Here is a 17,772-nt window from a genome sequence, read left to right as displayed (position 1 = left end):
TAAAGCTAACACAACAGACTCCTTCACACAAAAATTAATAATAGCTCTAGAACTAGGCAGAAATCATAACATATGCCCTCTAATGGGTGACAGGATCTCCTCTTTTGTTACAAGCTCCCCCTCCTCATTTGTCACTGACCTGTGGGGAGAGACGTCTGGTCCTGAGGAAGAATCCAAGAAGACATCCCACTATGACAGATAACACTGAGAGAATAAGCAAACCATTTCTTTTACAGGCATCCTTGACCCGAACCAACATTGCATCCAAAGTCACTGCCATGATGTCCTTGGTACTTTCTGCAAGAAGCTCAGCATCCCATGGAGACAGGAACCTCACCAGCCGCTCTTGTTAGACTAAGCAGCTCTGGCTTGGTATAGATTAGATCAAAGCATTTCTAGTGCTGCTTAGCTGACCTGCAAGGTCATCTCTTCTGCCAATAGCCACCAAGCATGCAGCTGGCATTATTTCCAAATTAATACCAATAATCCTATTAGCGACTACATCAATAAGAACCTAGAAGAAGATTAGGGACTCTGGAAAATTAGAACAGAGTGGAGTAGTATTTTTGAAACAAGTGAGCTTTCCAAGCAAAGCAGCATTCTGTAAGGAAAACAGATGAATATCATGATGCATTTGTCAACCTGCATAGCACAGTGTCCTTAATGGCAGAGGCTGTCAAGAGAGCAGAAAAAGCTGTGCAGAAATTGTGCTTGCAAGCAAGGCCTAGGTGAGTAAGACCAGCACAACAGGGCAGGATGGGTGAAAGGCTAAATAGTGGTTAGGTTTACTTTCCATTATTACTATTAGGGTGAGGAGAGAATGGATAGGTATATGTATATAAAATGCTTTACAAGGCATGATGAAGCCAGGAGAAAATACACTGGAAAGCTAACTAATGATAACCAGCACTTGTTAATAGCTTGAGCATTTTGCTGAAGGGGTGGGGGGAGGGGAAATTTTACTTTCAGAGAATATCAGATGTGAGGCTGATTCACTTTTCCTTAGCATTCATGAAGCCTGTCTTTCTGTTTTTTAATTATGGTTATCATTACAGAACACTAGTAGTTTAGATATAAATTGCAGCAATATACCAGGTATTTCACAAAATATGAAATAGGATGGGGTTTGTGGCTCAATGGTAGAGTGTCTAGGACTGAAGGTCAATCCCCCTTCAGGTTTTTTTTTTAAGTGATGTGAAAGACCTCAGCCTGCATCCCTGAAAATCTACCTCTGTTAGTAGAGTGGGAAGTACTGATCCAATTAGACCACTGGTCTGATTGGGTATAAGGCAGTTTCATGTGTTCATGAGGCATGTCATTTGTTTAAACGCAGCCACAATTTAAAATGTAAAATTCCTTATGCTGTGAGAAGAATATTGCAACTGGAAAACGCGTAAAACAATAGGAAATACTATTAATTAGCAGTTTCAGGGGATGCTTAGGACAGGCTTTCTCAACCTGGGGTTTCTTGACATCCCAAAAGGGGTTCGTGAATGGGTGGGAATTAATTAAATCTATCTATCTATCTATCGTGTGTGTATAGAGAGTATATAATTTGTTAAACATTTATTGGGTAATATGACCATATATGGTCATGTTGGCCTCCCCCAATGCCCAGTGATGGGCCTGGAGAGGGTGGGAAGGGGAGAGTCCCCAAGTGGGCATGTATACAGCTATTCTGCACAATCATACCACTTCTGAGTTTCTTGAAGCCTGAGGAATGTTTCAGGGTTTTTTTCATGGGAAAAAAGTAGAGAAAGGCTGGCTTAGAAAAATCTCTCAATGAGATCCAGAATTAAGCATTGCTTAAGTCCATTGGTTGTGTTTCCTGATGGTTTGGGAAGTTAGAATAAGCATGAGTGTGGAAACTGTTCTATATATAATGGAAATCTCAGAAAAAGGCATCAAGATAGGCACAGAAGATACGTGCAAATGAACAGCTTTGACCCTTGACCATAGCACTAAGACATTTGCAGCTGTAAGGAACTGTGCAGTGCAGTCCTATGCATTATCTAGAATTAAGCTCCAGTGAGTCAAATGAGATTTAGCCTCAGTATGTGTAAGACAGTGGCCTTATTCTACAATATTTTTCCTACCTAACACCCATTGAACTTAGTAGAATTTACATCCATGTAAATGGAATCAGGCAGCATAGTTGCAGTATTAATCAAATGTATAGTTCGATTTTATGAAGTTACGAGCATCTAAGCACACGAAAATCACTAGGATAGGATAACAGGAGATGAAAAAATTGCTATTTTCAGCATAATTTATTTTAAAATAAATGTATTCAAGATCAGACTATAAAACTGCAAAGCTCTTTTCAGGAAAGAATCAATCAGGGTATTACGAAGAGATCCCTACACTTTGATATGAAGGGAACTGGTTCTTATTGTGCAAAAAGGAATGGATATACACAGATATGCCTCCGGAACACCCAAAAATGAAAACATTTGGATAATCCAAGCACTGAATGGTTTTCTTAGAACAAGGTATGCTTGTCATATTGTTACACATTAACTTGAAAGTTTGCAAATCTGCAAATCTTCCTTTCTCAACTCTGTCTACTGTACAGCCACTATTACTAACTAATCCAAAGGAATTTACAATATTGATTGAGGCAATTCTTACAACAGTTTTGAACACCATTATCCTGTTTTACAGCTGGAGGAGCATGGCTGAGAGACAGAGACCTGTCCAAGCCATCAGTGTGTCTCTGGCAGAGAAGGGACCTGAACTTGATGCTATATGGCTTCTAAAGGTTTCTTTTTTAAAGCTCTTGGATCTACCAGCCTATTTGAATGTGAGCATGAGGAGAGAAGCTTCTTAAACATGATACAAAATATTTACTCAAGACTGGCATTTAATCAAAATTACTCAACACAAATCAATTGCCGTGTCATTTATATAAAAGATTTATATCCTGCTGCTTAACCAAAGGTATCTGATTTGTCTTCTACATAAAATGAACATTTAGAACAATTGTCATTATGAAAAAGGCAAGAATCAGTTCAAAGGAAGTCAATTTTTAAAAGTAGCAATGGCAAACCAAAACAAGACAAAAGGACATGTCCCTACCCACACAGGCAACAAGCATAGGGGTCAGAGTATTGGACTTTCAAACTACTGTACAGGAGCTGTGGCTCAGTGATAGAACATCCACTTGGTATGCAGGAGGTCCCAGATTCAGTCCCCAGTATCCCCAGTTAAACAATCATAGAGTTGGAAGGGACTTCCAGAGTCATCTGTAGAATGCACGAAATTCTCAACTACCTGCCCGCCCACAGAGACTCAAATTCCATGCGCAGACTATCTGCCCAGCCACTTGCAATCTGCCTCAATTCACAGAATCAGCATTTCTTTGAGCTGTCTATCTAGCCCCTGCTTAAAAACTTCCAAGGAGAACTCACCACTAAAGTGGGGCAAAAATAACCATGTAAGTCAGGCTGAAGTCTTCAGAGGAAGAAATGCACTAAGTATAGCCCAAATCAGGCATTGGTCTGATTCGCCAGTTAGAGGGGATTCCCTTCTCCTTTTCCATTTGAAGTTGAAATTCATGATTGGGGGAGGGGGGCGTGACTGGTAAATGCCCGCAGAAAGGGAAACGGGGTTCCCTCGGAGAACGAAAGAGGGGAGACACGGACACCCCTTTCCCTGGGGTAGGTCTGCAGCAGCCGCTCACTTTTCCCTGGCCGGCCGGCTGGAGTCAGCTCCTCCCAGAGGCGGGTCGTGGCAGGCAGCCTCGCCTCTCTTGCGGAACTCCACCGTACACAGTCCAGAAAGGGCCGGAGGGTGAGGACGGTTGCACGCAGAAACGCACGAATCCACTATGGCGGCCCAGGCGGTGCTCGCGTCTTCCTTCTCCCGCTTCCGGGGGGCTTCAGCCTCTCAGTTCCAGCCTGTCTCTGCCGGGCTGCGAAGGAGCTACAGCCAGGATGGCTCCACCTCGCAGTTCTTGCACCGCAGCCTCGTGCCCACCATGCACTATCAGAAAAGCTTGCCGCGGTAAGTTCGTGCCTCCTCGGCGGGACCGGCATTCAGTCGCTGCGCTCAGCCGCACGATCCGACCTTTCCCTCGAGCCATTCAGCCGGTTCTCCTGCCTTTAATGCAAGTCCTAAAGCGCCCCTTTCGCCGCCGCTCTTATTCGTGAACTAGTCGTGACACGCCCATTCATTAGTAGAACGCACCCTTGCAAGAAGCGGAAGAATGGCTGCGCTTCTGTCGCCTCTCAGGCCACCTTTGTATAGGTCGAATTAAGAGGGTGGATTATCTCGTGTTGAGCTTGAAACTGTGTGCCCAACTGGAGATGCCAAGTCGTGGACACCCACATACTTTCTAGTTGTAGGAAATATAGTTTCTCCGTTGGTGCAGCAATATGGCAGGGTGGGAAAACTGCATTTGCTGAAGCTTTGCCTTACATGCAACTCTTAAAGGTACAACAGTACACTGGACTTTGCATCTACTCCCTCACGAGGACACTTCATCTGCCCTTTAGAATTATACAAGTAGGGTTCTGTTTCCTCTATGCTTGTGTTTTATTGACTTTCATTCATTCAGTTGTCTTTCCCTTTCTTCTGGCAGATTCCTCATAAAGCATATGTAGGATGAAATTTTAACCTTATAATAATTACTGTACAAGAACTGCTGCTCCTGAGCTGCATACATTAACTGAGCAGAAAGCCTTTCTGCATCCATTTTGAGTGAATAGGAAAAAGTACAGCATCACATAGTCCCAACTGTGAATGTAGCAGAGTGATTACTGTATAAGATTACTGCAGTAATCTTGGAGAGTGTTTTGATGTGTTAACTCCCAGTGAATTCAAAGTCGTTCCTGGAAGTGGGCATTTCCTTGTGTGGAGATCAGGGTTTTATGTGCCATTTAAAAAGAGATGGCATACTGCACATATTGACAAGTATGGTCTCTACTTCAACCTTCATCAGTGCTGCAACAATTATCTCCTATAAAATTCCTCTCTGAAACTTTGAACCTATGGCCTTCTAAAGCTTATGACACAAGAGGAAAACAGGATACAAATTAACTCTTATTCATTACCAGGGATAGGATAAATAAGATTATTTATGAAAGAGGGTTAAAATATTTACAGGTAACACAGCTTTTGCTAGATTCATTAAGTTATACTGTTTCTGTTGTCAATTCCAGAATGAGACCTTCCCTCAGCCTCAGGATTCTCACAGTGTAAATGTGGGACTCTCCCAGAAACCACAGAGAATTAGCCAATTTCCCTCAAATACTGGACTTTGATACATCTCCAGTTGGCTTCTTTTCTATGGCTTCTTTTCACATACCCAATTTTCAGGCTAAAATTTCAGTAATATGAGAACTGAAGCTACATCATTTTTGTTTAAAGAAGGAAGAAGAGCAGGGAGAAAATCCATGCAAAGAAGGGCACAAACCTTTTGGGGGAGAGACAGCAGTGCTGCACAGTGGGTGGGTGAGGCATTAACAACTACTGCAGCTGCCCTATGACTCCAGCTGCTATTGAATGAAACTGACAGCATGCATTTTCTGTACCATAATGACCAGGGGAAAGATCTATTCCACAGGCTTCAAGGTCGCTATTTCTTGTGGAAATTATGTGCCTGACATATGCTATTTACAGTGGCAACTGTTTCCAACCTGGATATAAAGAAACTCTTCTTTTGGCCAAGATTAACAATATTCAGGGAACAAAATGCTAGTTCAGGGCAAGATCAGGCAAAAGACAAGCAAAAGAATGCTTGGGGGATTAGCACTGAGTCAGGAGCCCCCAGATTTTTGGTGACCTTGGAAGCCATTATTTGGCCTTGGAAGCCATTTCCCCCAAATGCTCTGGCACACGTTGTGTTGGAAGGGGCCATACAATCCACCAAGTCCAACCCTCTGCTCAATGCAGGATCAGCCTAAAGCATTCAGTATATGTCCAGCCATTGCTTGTAGACTGCCAGTGAGGGGGAGCTTAACTATTCTGTGGAAATGTTTTTCCTGATATCTAGCCAGTGCTGTTCTACATGTCATTTAAAACCATTACTGTGGGTCCTATCCTCTGATGCCAACAGGAATCATTCCCTACCCTCCTCCAAGTGACAACCTTTCAAATGCTTAAGGACAGCAATCATGTCCCCTTTCAACCTCTTCTCCAGGCTGAACATTTCCAAGTTCCTCAGCCATTCTTCATGAGGCTTGGCCACCAGGCCCCAGATCATCCTTGTCGCTCTCCTCAGCACCCGCTCAGTTTTGTCCATGTCCTTTTTGAAGTGAGAGAGAACAGCAGTTCATTTGGGAGGCCTTGAGATATAGTGAGATATAGTCTTTGTTAATGCAATACTGAATCTTGCTAGGTCTTGTAAACTGGCAGAAGTTCTGTCACATAATGAAATGAGCCAGAAGCATAACTGAATGGCAGCAAAGAATCTGAGTCAGGGCTGGCATGAAAAGCCTTCTGCCTTTAGGTGGAGCCAAAGTACAGTATGTAGGTGAAAGGTTAGCACTAAAAGTCAAGGGTTATTTACATGATTGCTGTCCTCATTTTGTATATGCTACCAGTTTCAATAGGACACTCATGCCCTTTTACTACTGATAAATACCAGGCAAAATGAAAATAAGCACTCATCTTGTTTATTTTGCGTATGTTCGTTTTAAGTATACATTATTCGTGTCTCCTGTCTTTTACCATTATCAAATAGAGGTCCCTTTGTTCCATGTAAAACCTACTCTGTACTCTCCATAGAAAGTTATATCCCACTGATTTCTGTGGGATTTAGGTAAAGTGCCACCCTATACAGAGTTATACCTTTCTAAGCTCACTGACAGAAGCGGTCTTGGGTATAATTCTGTTTAGGATCCTGTTGATTGTTTCAGAACTATTTTAACACCATTTCCTAATTTTGGCATTTAAATATTGAAAGCTTCTCCAGATACAGTATTTTATATTTATACTTAGATCAAATCCAAATACTTGATGAAGTACAGAAACACCTGTGCAAAGAACAATAGAATTACATAGTGTTAAATACCTTTCTTCTTAGAGCAGGGTTTCTCAACCAGGGTTTCGTGAATGGATGGGAGTTAATTCATTTTTATATATTTTTAATAAAATTTGTTAAGCACTTATTGGGTGATATGACCATATATGGTCATGTAGACCCAACTCTCCTGAGCCAAATTGCCAGTGATGGGTATGGAAGGAGTGGGAAGGGGAGGGCTGTGGGTGGTATCCTGCATGATCATGCCACTACTGGGGTTTCTCAGAGCCCGAATAATGTTTCAGGGAGTTCTCAATGGTAAAAAGGTTGAGAAAGAATGCCTTAGAGCAGTGTTCCCCAACCTTTTTATCACCGGGGACTGGTCATCGCTTGACGATTTTACTGAGGCCTGGGGGGGGGGAGTCTTTTGCCGAGGAAAGTCACTGCTGCCGCCTGAGCCCTTGCTCCACTTGCTTTCCTGCCGAGGAGGAGCCTCAGCCATGGTGGCCGCTGGAGAGCACTAAAGGTGAGCCGGCAGCAGAGTGGCAGGGCAGCCCCCGAGGCAGCAGCCAGGGAGGAGGACAAGGATGAGCCGCGGCCTGGTACCGACGGATACACGGATTGGTACCTGGCCCGGGGGTTGGGGATCGCTGCCTTAGAGGCTGTGGGGGTGATCTGGGCCAATGACCTGGGTTCTCCAAACCTTATTCCATTTTCCTAGGCCACCCTAAAGCCCTCAAGCCAGCCCCCATCAGCTGTTGACAAGGTTCCGGATCTTCTGCCTGCACAGCAACTCTCCAGCATCCAAGTTTGCACTTGTGATAGCTCATTCATTCCATCTGTGTTCCTGTCAGACTTGATGCTTAGTTAGGAGATAAGGTTGATTTGACCTTATTCTCGGCATACACCGTACTACCTGCTTGTTTCCCCATCTTCCTCCAGCTAACTTATTGAAAACTGCATTCCAAAAGAGAAGGCTAATTGTACTTTAGAAGAGGCCTGTTGAACCAGAAAAACAAACCCATCTGCAAAACATAAGCAGTTTCTAATAAGTAATTAATAGCTGACTAATAATTTCAGAAACTTGTCACCCCATAATTGATAAAGGTAATGCATTATTGCATCATTGATAATGAATTATCTTAAAGAGTTTCAGGCCTTTATTTAATGCTGTAAATTGGTAAATAGGCTAACTGGGAGTTCAAGAATGGTTTTAGTTGCACAATCAACTACACAATGATGTATTTATATGTGTGTTGTCTCTTTTGATCCACTATTAGTTTGCCAGTTCCGAAACTGGAAGACACAATTAGAAGATACCTGAACGCTCAGAAGCCTCTTTTAAATGATGATCAGTTCAGGTAAGAAGAAATAAAGGGTGTGAGCCAAACAAATCCTGTGTGGTGCCAGCAGAACCTTCCCCTTCCCTTTGAGAGTCAGCACAAGCAGTTTGGATCAGCACACCAATGCAGACCCACCATCAAAGTACTTTAACCTTGAACAGCATTTCTTCATTTTCAGCCCCAAGTTTTTGCAGTCAGTTGGGGAAGGAATGTAAAAGGAAGAGCCAGTGTATCCCAAAACTTGTGTTAGCTGTCAGAACCCTCCTCTGCTAAGGAGCAGTTTAGAGCTAAAAGAGCCAGAAGCATTCATCTTAATACCACTCCAAAGCCCTAATGAAATGCTCTGACCAAAGTAAACAAAAATGAATGCCAGGCAGAGGCCTGGGAAAGCACTTTTCAAGATGCAAGTCAGAGCGACTGACTGGCTGCTACCCCCTCCTTTCTTGGAGAGACGCATGACTTAGAACAATGGGTCACAATAATCCTTTCAGAATCCAAGCTTGATTTCATGCTCGCCCATTACCCTTGATTAAGCAGCAATTAATCAATGCTTTATTCACCCCTCCCTACCACCCTTCCTGCCTGGTGCTAGGAGGACCATCAAACCTCCTCCACCCTTTTGTTTACCTCCGATAGAACTATCTAGTTATTGTCCTCTGGCAATGAGTCAACCTAACTCAGGATACATTTTGTCTTATAAATATGCTAACCCAGCAGTGTGTGTGCGCGTGCGTGTCCTTGGATCCTTTGGCATCCCACCACTTATGTGGACTCTTCCCACTCTCGCTTACTGAAATATTGATAATTTCCTTCCACAGCTTGTTGCTGCTGCGGACATCCTCAGGACCAGTGAATATCATCCTTCTTAGAAACAGCTTTCCCCTTTCCTCCCTGCTTTTCTTAATTAGCTCTTGTATGCATTTATTGTGTGTGTGGACCCTTGTTTGTATTTTCAGTGTAGTAAAAAACCTTCCAGTTGAACATATGCCTGGTTATTTCTGAGAGTTCTTATAGATGAAAGTCTCAGTTACTCACCTGTTACTCCAAGCTAGTTCCCCCAAACTAAGTGGAGACTGCCTGCTTTGGGTAAAACTTGTGGCCTTGGGACCTACTTTATCCTTGTGTCAAGAAGCACAGTTTAACTAAAACTATTCTCTCTCTCTTTTCTAAAGGAAAACAGAGCAACTTGCTGTCAACTTTAGGAATGGAATTGGTAGAGAATTACATGAACAGTTGGTTGCACAAGATAAGCGAAATAAGCATACTAGTTATATTTCAGGTAAAATAGATTTTGTGAATTATCACTTGTTATTGATTCTGTTCCTTAGATGTGTGTATTTAGCATGTATATTCTGCCTTGTGACTGGAAAAGATTCTCAAGGCAGCTGTTGATCAAATCAAAATCCATTTGATGTTCTTAACAAAATAAAAAGAAACTATCTAAATTGAATCAAAATAGTAGATGCATCCAATTAACAAAAAAAACCCCCTTCACAACCTAGACTCAAAACCCCCAAAGTCTTCTCAAATACTGTATTTGCTGGCGTATAAGACGACTGGGTGTTTAAGACGACCCCCCAACATTTCCACTCAAAATATAGAGTTTGTTACATTATATTACAGTACTATAGGCCACTATGGGCAGCTATGTCTATCCCAACTGAAGTGCACCCGGCGTATAGGACGACCCCCCCCCCCCCACTTGGAGGCATGTTTTTCAGGGGGGAAAAGTAGTCTTATACGCCAGCAAATACTGTAACTGTTTTCACTGCCTGGCCTTTTGAGGTATCCCTGGGAAGATATTCCATAGCTGTACTGACTCTGCCAGAAAAGGCTTTGTCTCGAACCCCCGCACTTGGACAATGGAGTCAACCCATGTCCCCAGGTATTGCTCTGAGTGTCCGAGTAGGTATATGCTGAACTGAAAACAGACTGTGAATTCATTTGGAATGATGTACTATGAACGCATTAAATTTCATAGAATCAGATAGGTGCCAACTGACACATCTGTACATCACTCTTCATAGTATACCCTACTGTATTGTGGGACTTGCCTATAGCTACATGTGCATAGGATTACACTGTCTGTTATTCGGGTACAGTTAAACTCATGAGGAAATGTCATTGAAAAAATACTGTTTAGCACTATGTTAGTTGAGATAGTCATGTTCTGTGATGGTAGGCAATGCTTTAAATTGGGGATTCTATGAATAGAAGAATGCAAGCTGGATAACCATGAGACTTGTGGGACATATACACTACTGTGAAGTTTCCTTCTATGCACAAATCTCCCTTTTCCAAGTCATGATTAGTACTGGAACTTGAACGGTTTCACCATTTTCTTGTTTTTTCTCTCTTTTAAAGGACACTCAACTGTTCTCATAAAATATATTCAGTCATCAGGTAGTAGTCTTTGTGTAATTGACTGACTGTGAAAGTGACAGCTAATGCATTTGGAAAAAAGGAAAAAGTAGTGGTGAAAAGAGCTAATGTAGTAATCCAGATGCTGCTTCAAAATGAATGTAAATCTGTTTCAGGATGTTGAACCAAATAGGATCTCCAGAATTCAACAGACTCAGCTATAAAATCCTTTGTCCCTGGAGAGAGAGAGAGAGAGACAGACAGGAAAGGGAGCAGCTTCAGCCTTTAACACAAAAGCACTGTCTTTTGTCAAAGAACAAGAAAAGGAAAGATGCAGACAGAGGAAGACCAGAGAATAAAGAGAAGGAGACAGCAAATGTAATAGAACAAAGGACAGACAGAGAGGAAAAGAAAGCAAGAGAAGGCTTATATTATTTAGGTTAGTAAATACTATTTATTTAGCATTGGTAAGTTTTTTTACTGTGTATATCCTTTTGGAATTTGTGAATATATAAATGAAAAGTAGAAGTGTCTATATACCAAACATACACAGTAAATACCACGTTCCTCATGATTTGCTTAGGACATCATCAAATCTAGCTGACATATTGAAGAATGATAATGACTGGATTCATCATGTTTCTTTTCTCTGAATGGGAATTTAAGTGCTCTCTGACACATAGTATTTGCTCAGAAGTATTAAAGTGATTCCAAACTGATAATGGACCATTTTATAGTATTTAAAATCTCTGGAACAAGAATATTGTTTTCTCTGTTGTGCCTTTGTTTTTCTGCTACCTTGTTTTTAATATAATTAATATTAATATTAACGAAATAAGTTATATGAACTTATTTCATCTAAATTATCATTAAGAGGACAATGAGCAAACTAACTCACTCTATGTTTATTGTGACAGAAAGTTAAGCAGAGTGCACATTTTTTGTTGTTGACATCTTTTGTGTATGTTTTCAATGTTGCCTGAAGATTTGCTAGTTTGGCTATTGCATTCTGCACTGTTAAGAATTGGCTGCATGAATGTAACAGGACATGCCAGTGTAGCAACCATTGGCCTAGTAATTCCCTCATTTCATTGGCTGACTCCATTTTCATGAACCAAACTTTACTTAGCCTTGATAGAAATTGAGCAAAGAAAGCCCCTCAAAACATACACTCTGAAATTTGTTCCAACTTACTGGTTTTAATAAGACGCAGCAGTGACTAACCTTTTATCTTCCATTAACATTTTACAGAACTTGTGGTTGGGGGAAAAAACCCTACAAATAGTAAACCAAGCATAACTAGAGGAAAGCCAGGAATAGGAGTGATGCACTGGCTGGGAAAATGAGGATTACTGCAGAGAAAAAAATAGAGGAAACAGAAGGGCAGAAGGATGTTCCTCAAAGATGAAATAATGGCAGGACAAAGAGAAGAGTAAACTATAAGTAGATTCTCAGCACTAAACTATACCTCCAAAACAATATAAGCCACCTGTTAATTTCACACAGGAGAAATCAGTATAAGCTTTATTTTTTATTTCAGGAACATGGCAACTAAATTGTGCATGCTGCACGTCAAAGACCAGAGATTAAAACAGAAGACCCTGTCTATGAGTAGGCTTGATACTTTGCATAGTAATGAGATTGTCTGTCTAGTGGTTGTTCATCCATATTTAACACCTCTGTATTTTAGGTCCCTGGTTTGACATGTACCTAAAGGCTCGCGAATCAGTTGTTTTGAATTCCAATCCATTCATGGCTTTCAGCCCCGATCCCAAAGCTGAATATAACGACCAGCTCACAAGGGCAACCAACATGACTGTTTCGGCTTTGCGTTTTTTGAAGACTCTCAGGGCTGGCTTTTTAGAGCCAGAGGTTTTTCACCTCAACCCCTCCAGAAGTGATACTCAAGCTTTCAAAAGATTTATTCGATTTGTGCCTTCCTCTCTTTCCTGGTTTGGTGCCTATATGGTCAATGCTTACCCACTGGACATGTCACAGTATTTCAGGCTTTTCAATTCCACACGATTGCCTAAGCACAACAGGGACGAGCTTTTTACAGATGAAAAGGCAAGGCATTTATTGGTGCTTAGAAATGGAAATTTTTACATATTTGATGTAATTGATAGAGAAGGCAATGTCATGAAGCCCTTGGAAATTCAAGCACATTTAAAATACATCCTTTCAGACAACAGCGCAGCTCCTGCATTCCCTCTTGCTTCTCTGACAACTGAAAGTCGAGATTCATGGGCATCGCTAAGGCAGGAGCTGCTTGACAATGGTAACGAAGAAGCCTTAAGGAAAGTGGACTCAGCAATCTTCTGTCTATGCTTGGATGATTCTCCAGTGAGAGACCTCATCCACTTGTCCCATACTATGCTTCATGGGGATGGCACCAACAGATGGTATGACAAGTCATTTAACCTTATATTAACCAAAGATGGCACGGCAGCAATTCATTTTGAGCATTCGTGGGGAGATGGAGTGGCTATGCTGAGATTCCAAAATGAAGTATTTAAAGACAGCACCCAGTCGCCTGCTGTCACACCCCTATCACAGCCTGCTGCAGTGGATTCTTCTTTGGCTGTTCAGAAACTGGCCTTTAAATTGAACGATACTTTAAAAGAAGGAATTGTCAAGGCCAAACAAAATTTTGACGATGCTGTGAAAAAGCTGACAGTGGAAATATTTGAATTCAACAGAGGGGGTAAGGAGTTCTTAAAGAAGCAGAACTTGAGTCCTGATGCTGTAGCTCAGCTGGCATTCCAGATAGCCTTTCTGCACCAGTATGGCCAAACTGTGGCTACGTATGAGTCTTGTAGCACAGCAGCATTCAAGCATGGCCGTACAGAAACTATCCGTCCTGCTTCAGCTTATACAAAATCCTGTTCAGAGGCTTTTGTCAGGGAGCCACACAAATACAGCACAGCAGAGATGCAACAGATGATTGCAGAATGCTCCAAGTATCACAGCCAACTCACCAAGGAAGCTGCTATGGGTAAGTGTGAATGCTGGGTAGATGTGATACCATCGCCACCTCCTGCGGGCTAGATTCAAAACAACTTCTTAACAGAGGTTTTAAAAGCACATTGATAGCTTTAAAATGTTCTGAACAGCAGTCCTAAAATGCTCACGTGTGGATCAATTGTAAGTACCTTGTTCAAATAGCAAATAAACAGTATTACTTCAAGCATTCACAAGCATCAGTTGCAGACTTCTCATTTATTTTATTTTATTACATTTATATACCACCCTCCATTGTGGCTCAGGACAGTTTACCATAGAGATATTCAAAGATAAGTCTACATTTTAGTGATACAGCGGGTCATACATAATACCATATTGCTTAAACAATAAGGTTTGCAGCTGCTATTTTAATAAACTATTTGTAATTGATTTACATGAGCTTTTATGACTGCTGTTTAAGACATTTTTAAACTATGGATGTGCTGCAATCGAAATCTGAAAGGTTGGATTTTTAAATTACCAACATTATGTATTTATTTGAATTGATACTTCGTGATATGTGAATATCTCTGACTTCTCAATATTTAGTGTTTGATGTTAGGACTATGAAATAATTCTCTATAATTTCAGATGCTTTTTACATGCTACTTTGAAGCCACGTACGTACAACTTTTGTTGGTTATGGGCATGGTGCAATAATTCGCAGAATTGCTTCAGTTGGAATAACCCTAGAGAATTGCAGTGATGAAGACTTACATGCATATATCAGCTCCGCCTGAAAGCTCTCAGATTAGTTTCTGTCATTCTGCCTATCTCAAACTGCTATTAGTACCTGGATTTCTTTTAGTTAAGACTTCTAAAGTTTCTCTGAATTGCCACCAACAAATAGTTGATATAAATGTATAACCTGTCTTTCTCTGGTGCATCTCAGGACCCAGGGGGACTGTATTTTATCTGTTATTAGCTGCCGTGAGCTGGCAGGCCACGGGTGGTGGCCTATAAGTTAAATAATAGCATTACAGTTGACATACATTAAAAATATTTAAAGCCAACATATAATGATCCATTAGGAGGATATTCTCCCTTTTCCCAGGTTAAGGCTGCCCCAAGAACTCTTACAGCCTTCCTGGACTGCCCAGGAGGTGAGAGAACACAAGAATAGTCATTCTGGTTCAGACCAAGGGCTCATAAAGTCCAGCATTCTGTTCACAGTGGCTAATCAACAAGATTGCAACAATACCATCCGGTCTTTGCTCCCCATCAACTGATTTAAAAAGGTATTCTGCCCCTGGTACTGGAGGTTGTTGTTGTGGTCATACAGCATAGCAGGTAGCCATTTGAAGCTAATCTTGCCTTTACTGTAAACTCATTTGGTGGCCTTAGCCTATCTGGACAGGTTTTGTACTTTTATATATTCAATTACTCAATTTATACTCTGTCTTTCTCCTCATTGGGATCCCAAAGTAGCTTACATTATTGGTCATGAAACACTGGCTGTTGTTTGGCTATGATAAAATAAAACCAGTTAGGGATGCATTCAAGAGCTGCAGAAGGCCATGGGAGCATAATGCCATCCTTTCTTACCTAATTGTCCTAGTGATCCTGGAGGTAACATATGTGGACCACTCAAACTATCTACAAGATTACTTTAGGATCAAATACCAACAATAGTAACACGTGTAACTGGAGTTTTACGGCCAATACATCTCACTCATCACCCTAGCCATAGCATTCATCCCAGTTGTGGTTTCTAGATGCACTTCCAGGTCAGCCCCACATACGGCTCATTGCTGTATTCTAGATGTTATCAAGGCACGTACAAACCTATCGTGTGGCGTTTTGTCAAATACATATTCAGTGTGTGAAGTGCTTATGATATGTCACTTTGAAAGATGTGGAATAAGGTATAACAAGCAACATTTTTTGCTCAGTCACTATTGCATTTTATTTTGGCAGGTCAAGGTTTTGACCGACACCTGTTTGGCCTGAAGTATTTGGGAGAATCCACTGGCATACCCTTGCCGGACTTTTACCAAGACCAAGCTTATGCACAGATCAATCATATCATTCTGTCCACCAGCACTTTGAGCAGCCCAGCTGTGACCATGGGTGGGTTTGCCCCAGTGGTGCCTGATGGTTTTGGCATCGGGTATAGAGTGCTTGATAACTTCATTGGATGCATTGTTTCTTCCTATACAGCCAGGAATGCGCATGAATTCCTTCAGTGTGTACATAAGTCACTGGATGACATATTTAATATTTTGGAAGGTAAACACATAAGTAAGGGCTAGTCTGTTTGAATATGCAGCATCCCGGGACCGGTAGAATGCTTTCAGGAATCTGATTGCAATTTCAGAACTGCATCTGCTGTCTTGTGCTTCCTTTGAAAAGTGTTAACTTTTCAGGGGAGAAAAAAATCATGAATTGAATTCTGTACATACGTCTGATTGTAAAATAGTGTTGTCTTTGTACTGATGGCTTATCTGTGGTTTCAGGTCCTAGGCTGCTCTGCTGTCAGCTAGTGTGGCTGATCTGTATAAACTTGTGGGACAAAATTATTAGGTGAAGTATAGAAAAACATGCTCTGTTGAGCTGCCAAATTCAGTGAAGAATACCACTGCTGCACAAAAAGCTTGAAAAACACTTTTTGATGATTAGCATCTCTACATATTAATTGTAGCATCCGTTAGAAAGTGTTAGTACCCTCTTAGCAGAACCTAGAACCTTCTTTTAAGTTATACATTGATAAAAAACATACACCAGGGGATTACGGAAAGAAGAACAGAGCATATATGGAGTAGGGCTATGTCCTTCATAGTGCCTTGGCCTGGCAAGATCTTGGAAGCTAAGCAGGGCCAACCCTGGGTGGTATTTGTATAGGAGACCTCCAAGGATTTGGGTTGTAGTTCCTCCAAGGAACACTATGAATCTTGATGCAGAAAACGGCAAATCACCTCTGAATGTCCTGTGCCTGGCTGCCAGACAGTCCTCAGAGCTCCTGGCAACACTTCACATGCCATATAATAAAAAATAACCATCTTAGCATTTAAAGAAACAGAATCATTTATGTTGTGTCAACAGTGTTTCTAATTGCTATACTTTGATCACATAGCTGATATGTTCTGAGAAGCATTCTATAAAGTCATGTTATAAGTCAGCCTAAAAGCTTCTGACTTTATCTCAGGCCGAAGACAGTCCTTTTATATTCATTCAGTATAAAATAATCCTGCATCCATATAGTACCTCTACTGAACTTTGGCTCCAATAGCAAAACTTTTCACAAGTGAAATTCCATCTAAATATGCGGAAGAAGTTCCTGACAGTTAGAGTGGTTTCTCAGTGGAACAGGCTTCCTCGAGAGGTGGTGTGTTCTCCATCTTTGGAAATTTTTAAACAGAGGCTAGATAGCCATCTGACAGAGAGGCTGATTCTGTGAAGGCTTAAGGAGGTGGCAGGTTACAGTGGATGAGCGATAGGGATGTGAGTGTCCTGCATAGTGCAGGAGGTTGGACTAGATCAGGGGTAGTCAACCTGTGGTCCTCCAGATGTTCACAGACTACAATTCCCAAGAGCCCCTGCCAGCAAACGCTGCCAGTAAATGCTGGCAGGGGCTCATGGGAATTGTAGTCCATGGACATCTGGAGGTCCACAGGTTACTACCCCTGGACTAGATGACCCATGAGGTCCCTTCCAACTCTATGATTATATGATTCTAAATATATGACATGATTATTGAAAACTGAATTGCTGAAACAAGTAGCTTGGGAAGGGCAGCTAGAATACATATCCAAATTAAATGCATCTGTTCAACAGTATTACCTGTACCAGAATGAAATGCTTGTACTTAGAATAATGGACTTATTTTTTAAATATATTAAGGAGAAAACAACGTTTAAAATGTGCCTTTGTTGGAAACCCCTTTGATGTACCAAGGATTCAACAGAAGCTGAAATGTGAACAATCAGGATCCCTGTTTTATGTATTCATGAATCATGGAATCGATTGAAATAAACAATAGCCTTAAGAACATTGTCTCTTATATGATGATGGAGCCCTTGCAGAGTCCCAGATTCTTACTCCTTCTACTCTCTCTAAATATAGCATGTAAGGAACAGGCAAGAAGGAGAGACTAGTTTAACT

The 17,772-nt window shown here is 41.4% G+C and overlaps 2 protein-coding genes across 9 annotated transcripts in view; one reads left to right on the top strand and one right to left on the bottom strand.

Annotated features, from left to right (window-relative positions):
- SLC1A7 (solute carrier family 1 member 7) overlaps positions 1-3,796 on the bottom strand; it is a 78,550-nt gene extending 74,754 nt beyond the window's left edge. For 3 of the 6 annotated variants that reach the window (XM_077333693.1, XM_077333695.1, XM_077333699.1), the window contains exons 1-2: positions 3,411-3,729; positions 140-601 (exon numbers count right to left, since the gene is read on the bottom strand). In XM_077333693.1, coding sequence (XP_077189808.1) covers positions 140-280 — 141 coding nt within the window. In that variant the 5' untranslated portion in view covers positions 281-601; positions 3,411-3,729. Of the gene's footprint in view, positions 1-139; positions 602-3,410 lie in introns of all 6 variants that reach the window. The other 3 variants (XM_077333694.1, XM_077333697.1, XM_077333696.1) reach the window with 3 other exon arrangements.
- Position 3,797: 1 nt separating this feature from the next.
- On the top strand, positions 3,798-17,659 carry CPT2 (carnitine palmitoyltransferase 2). Of its 3 annotated transcripts, none has more exons than XM_077333690.1 (5): positions 3,798-4,005; positions 8,245-8,325; positions 9,480-9,586; positions 12,359-13,663; positions 15,589-17,659. In XM_077333690.1, exons 1-5 carry the CDS (start codon positions 3,830-3,832, stop codon positions 15,921-15,923), a joined length of 2,004 nt encoding a protein of 667 aa, XP_077189805.1. In that variant the 5' UTR covers positions 3,798-3,829; the 3' UTR covers positions 15,924-17,659. The 3 variants fall into 3 exon arrangements, with proteins under 3 accessions (XP_077189805.1, XP_077189806.1, XP_077189807.1); XM_077333691.1 differs by lacking the exon at positions 3,798-4,005 and adding an exon at positions 10,845-11,107 and having other exon boundaries at positions 8,244-8,325; XM_077333692.1 differs by lacking the exons at positions 3,798-4,005; positions 8,245-8,325; positions 9,480-9,586 and adding an exon at positions 9,606-11,107.
- Positions 17,660-17,772: the final 113 nt, after the last annotated feature.

This window comes from Paroedura picta, chromosome 4 (assembly GCF_049243985.1).
Source record: "Paroedura picta isolate Pp20150507F chromosome 4, Ppicta_v3.0, whole genome shotgun sequence".
In the NCBI taxonomy this organism is placed as follows: domain Eukaryota; kingdom Metazoa; phylum Chordata; class Lepidosauria; order Squamata; family Gekkonidae; genus Paroedura; species Paroedura picta.
This window is presented reverse-complemented; position numbering and strand designations above follow the sequence as displayed.